At 51.7% G+C, this 15743-nt stretch overlaps 1 protein-coding gene across 3 annotated transcripts in view; it reads right to left on the bottom strand.

Moving 5' to 3' along the window:
* The window catches only part of JAK1 (Janus kinase 1), an 85086-nt gene that overhangs the window by 1645 nt on the left and 67698 nt on the right, over nt 1-15743 (bottom strand). For all 3 annotated transcript variants that reach the window (XM_045292167.1, XM_013003832.2, XM_045292168.1), the window contains exons 12-24: nt 14981-15087; nt 13197-13340; nt 12379-12466; nt 11490-11617; nt 10693-10828; nt 9263-9414; nt 6685-6835; nt 6498-6592; nt 5332-5524; nt 3490-3614; nt 3047-3219; nt 1404-1521; nt 780-890 (exon numbers count right to left, since the gene is read on the bottom strand). In XM_045292167.1, coding sequence (XP_045148102.1) covers nt 780-890; nt 1404-1521; nt 3047-3219; nt 3490-3614; nt 5332-5524; nt 6498-6592; nt 6685-6835; nt 9263-9414; nt 10693-10828; nt 11490-11617; nt 12379-12466; nt 13197-13340; nt 14981-15087 — 1721 coding nt within the window. The remainder of the gene's footprint in view (nt 1-779; nt 891-1403; nt 1522-3046; nt 3220-3489; nt 3615-5331; nt 5525-6497; nt 6593-6684; nt 6836-9262; nt 9415-10692; nt 10829-11489; nt 11618-12378; nt 12467-13196; nt 13341-14980; nt 15088-15743) is intronic.

Here is a 15743-nt window from a genome sequence, read left to right as displayed (position 1 = left end):
GGCAGATGCTGCTGGGTTGTGCCACCTTGTGGCGGCCCAGGGATAAGGCGGGACCACTGCCCGGCCCTGTGACGTCCTGGAGTGCACTGTTGCAGCCACTGTGCCATCCCCACCTTGATGGGGTCTTTCTGTTTCACACGGACCCTCTGCCAAGCAGTGTCCTCCAGGGACTGGGCCGCCCAGTTTTTAAGTGTAGCACATGAATATCTGCCCACACACCTGAAGGCTGATTAACCTGTGGGAAGATCCAAGGTATCACTGGAAACTACAGTAAGGGGTAAGTGAAATCGCAGGTCAGGCTCTCAAATTTCCAGACTCGTTGCCTCCTTTGACTTACTCAGCTTGTACGCTTGACAGCGTCTCGAATTCAATCTTATCAAAGGCTCAATTCACTTTGGAACACGGGTTGTCGAAGTGAGCCCTCAATTCACGTGAGCACCAAAAAACCGAACTGGATGTTACAGATCGACAACTTGCACACATAACAAAACGCAGTCACATTAGTCACAATGAGACGACTCCCAAACATGCTCCTGTAGGGTAAAGGAGCTGATAAACACTAAAATCAGCCTACTCTTGGAGGGGAATCCTTGGTATGAACATAATGTGTGGCTGCTCTCTGCCCCTGAGTTGATTTCTCAAACATCTGAAATTCAACTTCAGAATACTGTGTTAAAGGAATGTCCTGCCCCTCTTCCCTCTTCGCCCCTCACTGGCCAGCTCAAGCCGTGACACCATAACATAGGCGGTGTGGTTACTGCCAGGTGAGCCATAAATACCTGATCTGGGCAGTTCGGTGGGCACGGCAGACGTTTTCCTTCTTTCAATGTATTCACAAGTCTCGTTACAGTCATCTGGCCGTGAGTTGGGCCGATCATTTTCAGGAACAACTGAAAGTGAAGCCAAACAAAATGCTTTATTTTGAGCATACTCATATAAATATGCTAGGATTTAGGGGAAATGATTAGAGCTAACAGGAAAGTCAAATAATAAAGAACATTTTCCTCTTTAGTCACTGAAAGACCAACGTCCTTAGCTCTCAAGGGTTAATGAACTTCTCAGATGCTGCCTCCCACTCCTCCTCAAAGAGCCTGTTCCTGTGAAAAATGACCAGGGCTGGGAATAAACAAAGCACAGGCTAGCCCCGACCCAATAGTCCCTCACGTCACGGTTAGTGCTCACGTGAACTGTAACCAGTCTTCATGCAGGCAAGGTCCTTGGAAGTCAAACCTGTGACACCCCAGAGTGTCAGCAACTAACCAAAGTGGGTGGGAAAGTGATACTTTACCCATCTATACAAATATACGGGGCGGTCTCATCTGCAAACAAAGCTTCTAAGGACCAGACGTGGGGCTACGTTCACGCAGGTGCTAGGTCCCCCCTGGGAGACGAGCAGCGCTCACCGCCATGGGACTGGAGTCCGAGTCACAGTACGTCAGCAGCTCGTGCAGGGTCACGCCGAAGGACCAGACGTCAGAGGCGATGTAAAATTTACACTGAATTAAACATTCTGGAGCATACCTGGAAGAAAGCACAACAGGGAATTTCAATTCCTGGGAAGGCTGTTCCAACGGACTTCAGTCACTTAGGAACCCCATCTTTGTTCTCAGAGTTTCCTAGTCAAGGATTCTAAGTGTATTAGCTATCATTCATTTCTCTCTCTCACTGGGGGGGGCGGGACCAGGGGCGAGGGGGGGGTGAGTACTAGGAAGGTAACTCCCAGGCTGCAGCTGTCTGCAGGCTCACGAGACAACAGCACTGTGCTGTCTTCTCAGGGCGTCGCCTAGTTCAGCAACTGATCCTCAGTTGCCCAAGCCAGAGACCAGGCACACCCATATCCACACTGCTTGCTTCCCGTGCACCCCACTGTCACTATCCTATAGTAAGCATTATCACCATGACTGGCTCCACCATGGATTGGTGGAGCAGCCTTACTGGACTTGAGGTCCAATCGTGTTCCCCCCTGTTCCCAAATCCCCAAACTTAAACCTCCAATGGCGTGCCAGTGCTCTTGCTCCTTAGTACAGTCGAGTGCTCCCCGTGAGCTGCCTCCCCAAGGACTCCCCGCTGCAGGATCCGCACCTGCCCCTTGAGCCACTCCTGCCCATTCACATTAATCGACTATACCTTCTTCAACCATCTTAGCAAATGCCTATGAATCGCTCGGACTTCACCCAGAAAACTAAGACTACCCGTGGTATTGGCCACCGTGCTCTCTGAACTCTCAATTCAGTCTTTTAGTCCCACTCATGGCAGAAAGCAGGGCTTTGATATACATATGAGGTAATTTTTTAAAGTTCATGCAAAAATGGAATTGACAGGTAGTGGAACTTTGCCATGAATTTAAGTCTTCTTGGTTTTGTCTGACCAATGAAGGCTTCCGCTTCAGGGATGAGCCTATACAGGCTACATCCTGGGGCTACTGGTCCGTTTTACAGGATGTGGAATGGAAACGCGGGTAGCCGAATACTTGCCCATTCAGTGTTCCAGGCTGAGAGCTGGTAGCCTCACCAGGATGGCTCTGGGGCGTCAGAAGGCTGCCAGGCTTCCCATGGATTTTGCTCTGCTTTGCCTAGGCTCTCCCGGTACCTGCTTAGTGCCCGCTTCATGGCCTTGTTCTCACCCTCTCTGAAGGCCAGGCCTCCCCGCCCAGATGTGCTTTCAGGAGGTCTACTCCACCTCCAGCAAGTTTAGAGGCTGTGTCAGAGAGACGCAGGGAGCCCTGGTGGCGACTGGATTCTTTGTAGAATGGTCTCACGTGAAACTCACATTTATTTCTGTGTGGCTTCTTTCAGAGAGACAGCAAATATTGACAGATTCTAAAAGCTCTAAATTCTCTCCAGCCTTGATTTAAGCCCAAAGGAGGACAGACATGAGCACAGGTTGTTGTTGGTTTGGTGCTGAGTCAGTCGGTTCGACTCCCCACGACCCTGGGTCCCCGCACAATTGGTATGCGTGAGCCCATTAACATACGGAGGAAAGGCCCACGGAGGCAGGGCAAAGCCTACAGGCCTGGATGAAACCAAACGCCAAATGACTCAGTTACCAAAACACGGGGCTGTCCCGATCATCCTTGACCGTGTAGTACTCCTTGTCAGTTTCTATTGCTTTGGTCAAACCAAAGTCTCCGATCTTCACTTGGTGCTCACTCTCAACAAGGACATTTCTTGCCGCTAAATCCCGGTGCACATACTGGCGGGAACCCAGGTAGTCCATCCCCTAAGGAACAGAAACAGAGCGCAGCATGGCTAAGAGTTATTTGAGATTGCATTTTGTGTCTTCCACTTCGAATTTTAAAAGTTAAAGAACCGTTTATGTATTGCTGATCACTGGAGGAGGTTCATTCCCAAAACAGACTAATTTGCCACCCAGATAACACAGAGCAAAATAAACTCAGGCTATTATTAGATAATTTCCTATTTATAGTCTAATTACTAAACAATTGCCCAGGGCAGAGTGCTGAATTTTAAATTTCTAACATGCTGTTACCTTGCAAATCTGCACAGCATATTTTAGCTGCTGTTTAAGGTTGATTTTGTTCTTATTCTTGGGAAGATACTCCTTAAGGCTTCCAGATGGCAGAAATTCCATGATGAGCTTAATACCGTTTCCTCCTGTTTAGAAAAACACCCGTAAATATGAGTGGTCAAATGATGGTCTGTGGGAAAGTCAAGGGCAAGGACCTAGAGACCAAGGACCGGAAGGATTTCAGCTGTACCCCCGTGACCACAGGTAGCAACTTGACCTCTTGTGCCCCCGAGCTCAGGAGCCTGTGCAGTGAACATCTGCACATCTACCAAGAGGGGATGAGTCACCAGTCAGAGGACAGCCTGCCCTTTGTCTCTGGTTCCTGAGAGATGGCCCGTGGAGTTCACTGAGTGACTGAGGTATCTTTTGTTGTCTGGGCCTAAAGACTACATCGGCCGATGTGAGGTAAGAGTGGGAGGCAGGCCAAGCCAGAAGGATCACCTGTGGCTTGGTATCAGCTGATAATCAGGGATAGAGGGGTGCATGATTCACTCATGCATACGCACTGTGGCCCCTATCATGCCGATGCAATCAAGCCAATAAAGGCTTGGAAGCCGGAAGTCCCAATGAGCTTCCGGGTTGGTGAAAGACACTGATGTATGTGAGAGGGTAAGCGTCTCTTTTCTCAGCACATGGGGGCTCTGTGCTGGGAGCCCTTCCAGAACCCACCTCATTCCTCTCGTCTTTATGCTCATGCTTATTTGCAGTCTTTGCTATAGTGAATCTGTAATCAGAAGTGTACTCTGAGTTTTGTGAGCTGTTTCTTTGTGCTCATCCTGATTTACATCCTTTTGTTACAGTAACTGTGTAATCAGAATTATCTTCTACGAGTTTCGTGAGTTATTCCAGTGAGTTATCAAACCCGAAGCAGCAGTGAGAGTTAGTAGGTGAAAGTCAGGGAGCCTGGAGGGGGCCTTGAGCTCACACTGCTGGCATCCTGAACAAGTGGAGGTAAGACTCTGGATGCGCAGTGGGTCCAGGAGAATGTCCTTTCACCTGTGAGTTCGGACCCGGCTCTAAATGGCAGGTGTTAGAGAGAGAAAAGTGCTCCATGGGCAGCTCTTGTCAGAGGAAGCTGACACATGGGGAAGGGGCTATTTTGAGTAATTCCCACATTTTGGGGAATGGATTTTTGTTGGTTTTTATCTGTGAGCTGTGAACCAGTAAACAAATGGTATTTTGAATTATAAGCCACATAATTTCTCTACTGATTTTTAAGCTCATGAGTGGTGTGCTGGCTTGCAAGTTGATATACCTATTAGTAAACACTACTTGCCACCTTGATTTAGACAATTAGAAATGCAAATAGCCTATGTAGTAAGATATAAAAAGCCAGTGCTGGCTGGGGCGAGCCAGGGAAGGCAGGCAGGTGCACGTGTGTCGGGGTGGAAATCTGTTTCATGTGGCAGAAGCATGAATGTCTAGAAGAATGAGGACGGAGCCCTGTGGGGTGGGGGGACAGACACCCGGGCAGACGACGCTGGAGCCCAGGGCTAGAAGGAAGGTGAACCGCTTTGTGGTGCTGTTGGGTACGCTTTGGGCTGCCAACCACAAGAGCAGCAGTTCACACCCTCCAGGGGAGAAAGTTGAGGCTGCCTGCTCCTGTAGAGCTCTTTTGGAAACTCTGTGCGGGGCACCATGAGTTGGGACCGACTTCACATAGTGGGTTCAGGTGGTTTGGGGGCGGTTTCCCATCTCAAAGCCCCGAGAGCCCCTGGGGCTGTCAGCTGGTGCTGCCACGTAGCCCAGATAAGACCCGAAGGTCAGCTGGCCTCCACATGCAAAGGCGCTTTGCAAGCCTACCGTCTTCTGTGCAGATGCCTTTGTACTTCACGATGTTCTCATGGTAGAGGTTCCTTAAGATTTCAATTTCTTTCTTTAGGTCAGCAATGTGGTTGCCTCCACTCTCGGGCTTCAGGGATTTGACAGCCACCTGCTCTCCAGTATTGTCCCCCTCGGGGTCATACCTGCAGAGCTCAACCTTCCCGAAGTGGCCCTGAAAGGAAAGCAGCATGTGTTCATCAGAGCAGGCAAGGGCTTATCCAGTACAGTCTGCCTTAGACCGAGGGCTCTTCCCAGGCTCTGCCCCCCCAGCCCAGTCCCCTCAGGCTAGTCCTGTCCTCACACACCACCCCCTCTACCACGAGCTACCACAAGGAAACACAAAGGGACTGCTGAAGTACCAGATCCATCCCAGTTTCCATGGGGCTGGAAATGAAACCTTAAAGGAAAAGGAGGTTTTATCTGGACCCCGAGAACGACTGTCGCCTGCCCTGACAGGCCTGGATCTTGGCCGCAGGAGAGGCCCCACAGAGTCGATGAAGAGAGCACTGGGCATGGAGTTGGGTCACCAAACTCCAGATTCCGGCTCCTGACCCTGCTCAGAATGCACAGGAGGGACAGAGCCTGCGGGGGGCAGGTGGGCGGTAGTGAAACACGAGACACTGAGGGCATTCCTGCTTGTGGAAATGCAGAGGCCTGGCCCCTGCAGATGCACGGAGAGGATGCAGTCTTTGCTTCATGATGTCAACTGCAGGACGTCCGTATGAAGATGCAAATCCCAGGAGCTGGAACTGTGGGGAAACTCCGCTCCAACGGAACAGTTGGTCTGCTCTTTTGGCACACTCTGAGTAAATCTACCCCCCAGGGCGGGTGTGTCCAAGAAGGTCGGAGACAGTCTTTTCTATCTTCATGTATCTAATCTAATCTTATCTATCTTTCCACTCTCTTCCACCCCTCAAGGAAAAATCAAGTCTTGGGGGAAGGGGACCAATGCCCGAATACATATCCAGTCATGTGTACAAGCAGGTCTACCCATGTCGTTACTGTGCACCTTCAGTGGAAAAGACAAACTCCCTGGTTGGTAAGGTGATCCAAAGAAGATGCAGTCAGACGCCTGCTGGGGAGGGAGACGGGGAGCACGGGGAGCGGGACCACTCTGTCAGCAGTCTGCCTGGGTAGACACTTGCCTCTCCCAAGTCACGGATCCGCTTTAGGAATCGCTTTTCAAAATGTGTGGGATCCACTTCAGTTGCTGGTTTTCGTTCTGAAACAATGTCTGGATCTACGAGGAGGGAAGAAGACAAGTTCAAAGTGAGCGGTTGCCACTCCCGCTCCGCCTCACTTCCCGCCCTGAAGGCCTGTGCAGCCTCTTACTCTGCTCCTCAAGCTTGTTAATGTCTCTCATGATGGCTCGGAAGAACGGTCTCTGGCTGGGGTCGTAGTTCATGCAGCGCGTCATCAGGTCGGCCAGCTCCTTGCAGGATGGGGTCACTGGTCTGCACCGGCTCTCGTAGAATCGCTCTTTCTGGAAGGGAAGGAACCAGAGGTGATACCCAGGCACCTTTTAGCCCCACGTCAGAAGGGGCCACCCACCCTTCATTCAGTTGCCAGCATCTCTGTGTCAAGTTACCTAGCCTGAGCCCAGCTTGGGGAAACGCCAATGCCCAAGTGATCCTCCCTCCAGGAGGATGGGCAGAATCAAGCTGGAATATAATTTGGCAACTGGTGTAAAAAGTCATTGGATTTCCCACATCCTCTAGCTCCTTAATTCTCATTAGTAAACCCTCCAGTAACACACTAGATATAAACACAGATTGATTTCCTGAGGAATGAGATGTAACGTTGGACATTTCAAAACAATCTCAGTGCTAAATATAAAATTAGTTAAGTATAATGAAACAACGAACACATTAAATTTGCTTTAAAAAGTCTAAAGTACTTTCAGTCATAAGTAGGTATCGCTCAATGGCAGTGAGTTTGGTTTTTCTTTGTTGAATTTATTCAATCTTGTGAGTAAATACAGTATTAAATTAAAACATTCGGGATATTTACCTAGCACGGTCCCACTATTGTTTGAAAAATACAATGGTATACAAAAATTTGGTGGAAATTTTCTATTATCTTTTAATTCAATATTTCCATGAACTTTTCGAAGCCCCCTTGTACAGACTAACAACAATAAAAGTTAAAAAAACAAACACAAATGTAACCGGTGACCAAGGTTGGTAAGATGGTGACTGATAATTCCTTTTTATAATTTATCGTCCACATTTTCTTCCACTCACTATTTTTTTATAGTCCAGAAACAACTAATTAGATGCCACTTTTAAAATGAAATGAAAGTTTAAAGGAAAAATAAGAGTTCAGTGGAATCACTGTGGTCTCTAGCTGCTGGCTGCCAAGGCCTGCCCTCCTCCCCCCACCGACTCTGGCCCCTGTGGGCCATCCTGCCTGTGTCCAGTGCCTGCCCTGCCCTGCTCCAAGGCGGAGAGGCAGGTATTGTTGTCACCAAACACCGAGTGGATTCTGGCCCACAGACACCCTCTCTGGGCCCTTCCTTACCCCATCCTTGTATACTTGCCCATGGCACACAGCGGGTGCTCAAGAAACACCGCCTGACCAACACTATGAAGACACACTGGGCTTTTGTTGCCTCAATACCCAACTAAACCCATGGCCAGCTGGTCCACTGCACCTCACATCAGATGACTCATAGAGCAGGGTAGAGCTGTCCCTGTGAGTCCCTGAAACCTCAACTCTGTGCGGGAGTAGAAAGCCCCATCCTTCCCCTTTGTTTCCCTCAGGAAGTTGAAAAATAAGACGAGCTTCCCAAAAGGCTCAGCTGAAAATTAGCAGATTCATAGACCCGATGGTCTCCTCCTTGGTTGTAGCTTCACTCCTCTCTGCCACGCCAGCACTACCTGTAACTGGCAAGTTGGACCGCTGCTACCTCTCCAGTGCCTCCTACCACAGCACCCTCCTCCCGCTCTTCTGAGCTCTCCCACCCGTCCCCCCAGATGACCTGCCCAGCACTTCTCCTTGGTCCCCACACCTCCCCACCCCAGATGCTGACCTGCAGCCAGGACAATCTAGTCCCACTTGGCTCTCTGACCACCCCCATGCAGTCGGGGACTCAGAAGTCTTTAACCATCTAGCCCCAGTCACTCTGACCCTCACCACTCCGGTCCCATTGCTGCTCTCCAAACCCTCCTGCTCTAATCAGGCAAGCAATACTATGGCCTGCTTCCCACAACAGAAATGTACCTTCGCACAGAGTAGTCCCCTGCCCGACAGCAATGCCTTCCCCTCAAGCACACAAAGCTCACGCAGTCAATTGAATCCTGGACAGCTACTCGGACCACTCAGGAGTTTACGTCCCTACTTCTCCATAGGTAAGGAAGAGAGTGGTCCATTCCTCACCTGCTCTGCTTCTGGCTAGCGGACCTGGGTGAGTATCTGGGGCTACCTGCACCTCAGTTCCCTGGTTGGAGAGATAAATACCCTGCTACATCTAGCACTCAGAGCACTTGTCTCCATTATTACTTGCCAACCCCTTCTTATTGTTATTGTAACCTAATCCCACTACCAGAAGGCAAGGCGTGGGTCTCCTTGATCTCTGAATGACACACAGTGGGCACATCATAAACATTGTGTCCATTCTGCTGAGAAGGAGGCACTGGGAAGTACATGCTGCCAACTCAGAACGAATTAAGTACTACGACCCCAATGACTCACTGAGGAGGTCTGCTGTGCCACCACTGCCAGAGAAACCCTACAAAACAGCTGCTCTCCAGCTCCACTTGGTGGGGGATGAAACGGAGGCTCGGGGACATTAACTAACGCTGCCAGGGGCACACAGCCACCAAACTGCGGAGGCAACGCACGCCTGTGCTCGCCTCTTCCCAGGGCCAGGCTTCCTCAAAAGCCCAAACCCCAGAGAGCAGAGGCTCACCTCAATCAGCGTCTTGTCTTTCAGGGGGATCTCGCCGTTGTAGCAGATTTCCCACAGGGTGGTTCCGAAGCTCCACTTGTCAGCGGCCACGCTCAGGTTCTTGGAGTCTTCAACACACTCGGGCGCAATCCACGGGATTCGTTCTATGCACTCTGGAAGACAACAGAGCATTGACCGGGCTGCTGCTGGAGCCACCGGGTGCACTGGGGACACCCTTCAGCCCAAGGGAAGACTTGCATTCAGCAACTCTCAGCTCGGACCATGGCAGCACAGGTCTCGGGGGCTCAGCAGGCACCCTTCCTGGCTCCTCAGCCCTGGGGCTGTTCCAGCAGGGCTGCCCTGGGCCAGCACATGTGTCTGTGTATCACAAGCACCCAGCAGTCTTCCAAAGCCCTGGTCTGAGAAACAGCAAAGCACCCCAGGGTGGAGGTCATCACCCCACAAAAGGAGAGCCAGGGAAACAGAGGATGGGAGAAGAGGCCAACCTACGCGGACTTACGTATGTGCTGACCTCAGAAGCCCCACACAACCTGCCTGCAAGGTGGGCCAAGCTTTCTTTCCTTCGTGACCAGAGAGAACAAGGGGGGAGAGACTGAGGTCAAGCTGCACCTGCCTGTGTCTGCTCCCGACCAAGGGTCTGAGCAGCAACCTGGCCACTTCGACAGGAAGCATGCCTTCAACGAGCACAGGCGTCTCCCAGTACTCTTGGGAAGACTAGGGAGCAGACCATGCTTGGGCTGGACATTCAAGACCCACGTGGCCTTGCGGCCTTTGCCTTCCTCCTTCCCAGTACCCGATGGCCTGCTGCTCGCTCCAGGGGAGGCAGTGCCCTGGACGATGACCCTGCGTCACCTTGCCTCAGTGCCGTGCCCCCTCACACACACACACACACACTGACAGGGCAGATCCAGACGACACTGGTCCCCTCTGCCCAGAGCTGGAACCCAGTCTTTCACTTCACTGAAGTCGTTCTCCATCTGTCCTGGAGTCAGATGTCGCAGTGTGCTTCCCAACATGGCGCTTCTCCAAATGTAACCCCTCTTTGACTTACTCCGTGCAAGGCACCTTTCCTGGCTCTACAACTCACCATGCAAACAGACCACAGCATAGCTCAGGGTGGGGAGATAGGTGACTCTCGAACCCCTCCCCCAATGAGTGGATTTTAAAGGGAACAAAGTGGAGGCCCCTGTTGACTCCGGGGGACACAAGAGGCATCCCTGTGCACCACCCTACAGTCTTGTTCACAGCCCCTTCGGGACAAGGACCAGTCGTGCTTTCGGCACACTCTCTGCTTCTCCTGCTGCCCAGTGAGCTCCGTAAGGGCCGGGGGGAGTAATCCTACTAAGCACCATATCCTTCCCTCCCCACAGGGAGGCCACCCCTCTCTCTCAGAGCCTCCCTGGCTGACCCTCGGCGAGCAGGGCACACACCTTGCCGGGTCAGGACAGTGATGGGGATGCCGGGGTCACTGAGCTTGATGAATGGACCGTACTCGCTGTCGATGCCTTCACGGGCCAGGAGCAGGTTTTTCGTGCACACGTTTCCATGGACCAGGTCTTTATCCTCCTGCAGAGAAGCAAGGGTAGCATTCACCCGACCTGCCAACAATGATGCTCATCTTTCCTCCCACCCTGTGTCCCCAGAACCACTCCACCAGGCCTCGCTGCCTGGCGAGAGCCCCGCCTGGTCAGCCCAGCTCTCCCCCCGACTAGCTAGCTATCTGGCATGACCCGGCCACGTCACATTACGGCCTGCAGCCTCTGTTTCTCAGCAGTAAAGTAGGGTAACAGCGGAGCCCACCTCAGAGGGCTTTTGTGAGGATTCAAGTAACTACAATCTCTGTAAAATACTTGACAAGCTGGCCCCGGGAAAGCACCCAAAAGTGTCAGCTACTGCTGACACAGCTTTATTCCTGCATTCTGTAAGCGTTGTACTCTTCCTCCTTGCACCACACACTGCAGTCAGCAGCCAGTCCTCTGACCCAGCAAACTTCCCTCTGCCCGGGATTCAGGTGTGAGCACAGAGCGCGGCCCCCAAATTACCAAATTTCCCAGAGAATAAGTAAGTACCTCGGTCCCAGGCACAACTGTGCTTCCCCAACGAGCCCTGGGTCCCACCGAACACAAGGACAGGGCCTCTTCAGCCCACTTAGGATGCTCTTCCTGCTGCCCTCTCCTGGGACACTACTTCTGGCGGGGACCACCAGGGACACGGGGATGTTTCTTACCAAGTAACTCAGGGCGCTGGCTAGCTGTTTGGCAACTTTGAACTTCCATGGTGTGGTGAGGGCATCACTTTTCCGGTGCATGAAGAGATCCAGGGGTCCCCCCTCCACAAACTCTTCCACCATGATATCTATAGGCACAAAAAGGGTTGTCTCTGGAAGCTCGAGTCTCTCTGGGTCAGTGCTTCACCTGCTCCCAAGCCCCCGTTAGTATAAGGTACTCAGCCTGAGAGGACGCCAATATCCGTGGGAGGGACAGAAGGCTTGGAGTTCAAGCCCAAGCTCTTCTGTACGTTCACTCTGAATGACCCTGAACAATCTCTGCTTCTGAGTCTCAGTTCTTTAAGACTGAGTTTCCCCAGCTGTGAAAACACAGATGGCAGAGGCTGCCCGTCTCAGTCCGCTGCAGCTTTAGGCAAAATGCAGATGTCGAGCTGTGGGCCAAAGGTTCATCCTCTGAGCAGCCAACCACAGGGGCGGGCAGAGCTGCCCTGCAGACAATTCCCCCAAGCCACTCACAGGCCAGCCCCACAATGCTCAGGCCCACACTCACCTGCTTCCTCGCCTACCCAAAGAGTCTTTTACTCTGACTCTTAGGGTAAAGACTCAGCTTTACCCATCTCAACCCCAAGGTCTAGCAGTGTGAGGTTGCAGTTGGTGAGAAGCAAACGCTTGGAGGACAGGGTGAAAAACACGTGGGTGTTAGTCCCATGTCTGCTCTGAACTCAAGGAAGTCACTCGCTAAGCACTTCCACTTCCTCAAATTACAAAAGGACAGACAAGAAGCCCAGGCAACCTGAAGGAGCTAAGGACCTGCAGCCATCTTTGCAGACCAGCTGCAGCATGCACGCTCCCAGCCAGGGCCCAGCACCCCTGCAAACAGCACACTTACTCTCCACATCTCGGACACAGACGCCATAGAGGTACACGATGTGCTTGTGGGAGACCTGTCTCATCATGCTGGCTGCCTCGAAGAAGGCCTGTGGGAGAGCAGGACAGAGGGGACAAGGGTCAGCCTCCACCATGCTGATCCCAAAGGAGCTAGGCCGAGTGGGAAACCAACAGACCCGGAAAGCTCACTACCTCCCAAGCCCTCCAACCTGCTCCTAAGGCCCCGGCGCTCCAGACAGTGGCTGCCCTACTGACATTTCTACCTGTGAGCGTAACTGGCCAAGATGTAGGGCTTATCCAGAACGCCTAACGGTGGTGAGAGGAGCTACGTGGTGTCTGTCCCTTTGGACCCTCGTGCTCACTGTCCGCACTCTGCCCACTCTTGGAAGTAATAGTATTCAGCACTGAATTCGAATAAGAGAAACCAAGGACGTGCCCTTACCCTTTTACTAGTATGTGGGATCCTGGTCAGGTCATTTTACTCCTTGGGGTGTGACCTGTCCTGACTGTGAAATGAGAGCCCCGGTCTAGTTCAGGGACTGGAGTCCTGGCTCTGGGGCACAGCCTCGGGAGGCCTCTCTTCCAGGAATGGGAAGCACATGGTATGGGCAGGGAAAGTGTGAGAGGCGGCTCCACCCACCTCAGCCCCAACACACTCTCAGTAACCTGGCCAAGGTTGGAGTGGAAGCCATTCTGACTACGAGATTAATCTAAAGAGCACAGGGCGCGGATAGAGATGAAGGGTCTTCCACGCCCACTGTGGCTTCGGGCTTCTGGAAATGGGAGGGTAGAGGGGTCAGATTAGGAGGAGACACTTGCCAGAGAAATGTCCCTGTGGCTGGGGTCCAAGACTTTGAGGATCACTTTGATTCTCTTCTCTTCGGAAATCCCCTCCTCATCCTTGTAATCCAGCAGGGTCCCTGAGTAAATGTGTGTCCGTGTGCCTCTCCCGAGGTGCTCACCCTGAGGGAGGAAGCAGAAGGTCAGGGCGATGTTTACACAGGGCAGCACGGAGGGCCCCCACTCCGAATCAAGGCCAACAGCAACAGCGAAAAACGGGGTGAGCAAGAAGAACGGCCCAAGGGCTCAACTTTCACACAAGCCATTTGTCTGTGTCTCCCAAGGACATGTCTTAAAGACAGAAAGAATCGCTAAACCAACCCTGCGGTTGGTGCTGTGTGTACAATTGTCCCTCTGTACGTGCCTGTCTTCAGGTCTTGGATGGAAAGAATGTCTTAAGACCAGCCTGGGAATAAAGGAATGAACACAGCCAAAGGCTATGGTGGAACAGACCAGGATCTGGTCAAAGGGCACGTGTCAACCTGGCCTCGTGACTTCTGGACAAAATGGGGACAACGTAAGCATCGGTAAGGCAAACTGTCAAGGATAAAAACAATCAATGTTCAAATCCACAAGTCCATAATGATACTAAAAAGGAAAACTGACGTCATCAAAACGGGGGTCTAAGGGGTAAATGAGACAACCTGTGTAGGGCCCTTCGTACGCCCGCCTCTAAGGCTTCTTCTGAGTTTAGTGGCAATAATTCTGATGTATAAATTCTGGGTGTTTGGAAGCCAAAAAATGTGTCTCGTAAAACTTAGGTGTTGCCCCACTAGTGACATGAGTCCACAAAGATTTCCAATTCAGTTCTCTTACCCTAGGACCCCTGGTGAATGCAGAAAGAAAACAAGGGCTAATCCCTAGAGACTTGGTCCTGGCCCCCGACCCCCAGAATCCTATATAATCATTAACCAGGAATATTAATTTACACAAATACCACCATTTGTCATCTGTCAAAAGGAGAATGGCGGTACATGTGCCTAGCCGCCTTGACCTGGCAGGGGCCTGTCATCACTCACGAAGCTGCACTAGTCACGAAGCAATCCTCCAGAGCTTACGGGAAGCTGTGTTCCCCAAACATCCCATGAAAGTCAGATACTTTCAGAATACTCATTCTTCCCCAGAAAGGTTACTTACGTCAGTGGCCAAGTCACTGACACCAGGCTGACAGCATTCAGTAGCAATCCACGTGTCCCCACACAACCCTTGTCAGGGTCTTCCTTCAGCCTCCCTCCACGCCACTCCCCCTCTGGGAAGCCATCCTGGTCCTCCCATGGCTGGGAAAGGTGTCCAGCGTTTTTGAGTTCTGCTGTGCTTCCTTTCCTTAGAAATTTGCTCTTGGTCATGTAATTATCCTCTTGAAACAGAAACGAGTCTCCCTTCGCCCTGGACTGTACCTCCTGAGGGTAGCACAGCCTCTGTTTGCTAAGTAAATGCTCCCGGGCTGGACCCAAGATGTGAGGGGGGAGGAAGAGAAGGCACTCACCCTGGACACTCTAAGAATGGTCTGAGCCTTGCTAGCCAGCCCCCTAAAGCCTGACAGATACACGTTTCCAAGGAAGACATTTCTTTAAGGTGTATCAGAGAAGTCAATTAGATGGTAAGCCACTCACTGAATGGATGTGATCATGATCAGAAAGTCTCTTTGTTCTTTTTTCTACCAGGATCTGCCAACCCAGAGTTCAACCTTCCCAAGCCCCTCGGGCACTTCCTTATGGGGAGGTGGGACCAGTGCTGGGCACAGACCTGCAGCAAGGACCTACTTGTATAATATCTTTCTTGAGGATCCGGTCGAAACTCAGTTGGCTCATGGGGTAGACGGGCTGCCACTCCTGAGCCTTCTTGGTAGCCACCAGCAGATTTGAGATTTCTGTGAAGAGATTGGAGAGTCTGTGAATGGCGGTGAAGGCCTCAACTCCCAACCAGCAATGGTGTGCTGAACCAGACAGGATTCCTGCCCACCATGAGGCGAGATCAATAACAGTCAAAATCTATCCCCCGATCAAATGTAAAGCTACCACAGCAGGCAAGCCGTGTTGTGCTGACACAGGCCCCAGCAGGGTCAGCGTCAGGGACAGAGGACCGAAACATATCTCTACGGACGTCTAAACACCTAAGAAAAGCAGTGGCGGTCTATCTTGCGCTCTGCTTTATCCTCAGCTTTGTGCACAGTAGGCCATCCAGAAGCGTTCACTAAATGCACGCAAGAATACTCAAGGGAGGATCTGAGCGCTGAGAGCTGAAACCAGAGGCCACAGCAGCATGTGGGGCCTGGGAGGCAATGGGAACCAAGGTGGGAGGATTAGGAAGCCCTGGTTTTGTGCCTCAGAAAGAGAGTCCTGTCTGAAAGTCCCTGAACTCCCAGGTCTCAGCAGTGCGAGGGGAGGCACTCAACAAACACTAAATGTCCAGATTCAAAGTGGACCAGCACCCACACACTACTGATTGTACCTGCAAACTAAACCCGTCGGTAGGTGTCGGGCACTGATAATCCCCAGAAATTGTCATGCTGCCGGGGAGCCACTG

The sequence above is a fragment of the Echinops telfairi genome, unplaced genomic scaffold (genome assembly GCF_000313985.2).
Source record: "Echinops telfairi isolate 266 unplaced genomic scaffold, ASM31398v2 ScPeMD7_443;HRSCAF=831, whole genome shotgun sequence".
Classification (NCBI taxonomy): domain Eukaryota; kingdom Metazoa; phylum Chordata; class Mammalia; order Afrosoricida; family Tenrecidae; genus Echinops; species Echinops telfairi.
The sequence above is the reverse complement of the archived record's forward strand: the minus strand, read 5'-3'. Positions and strand labels throughout refer to the sequence as shown.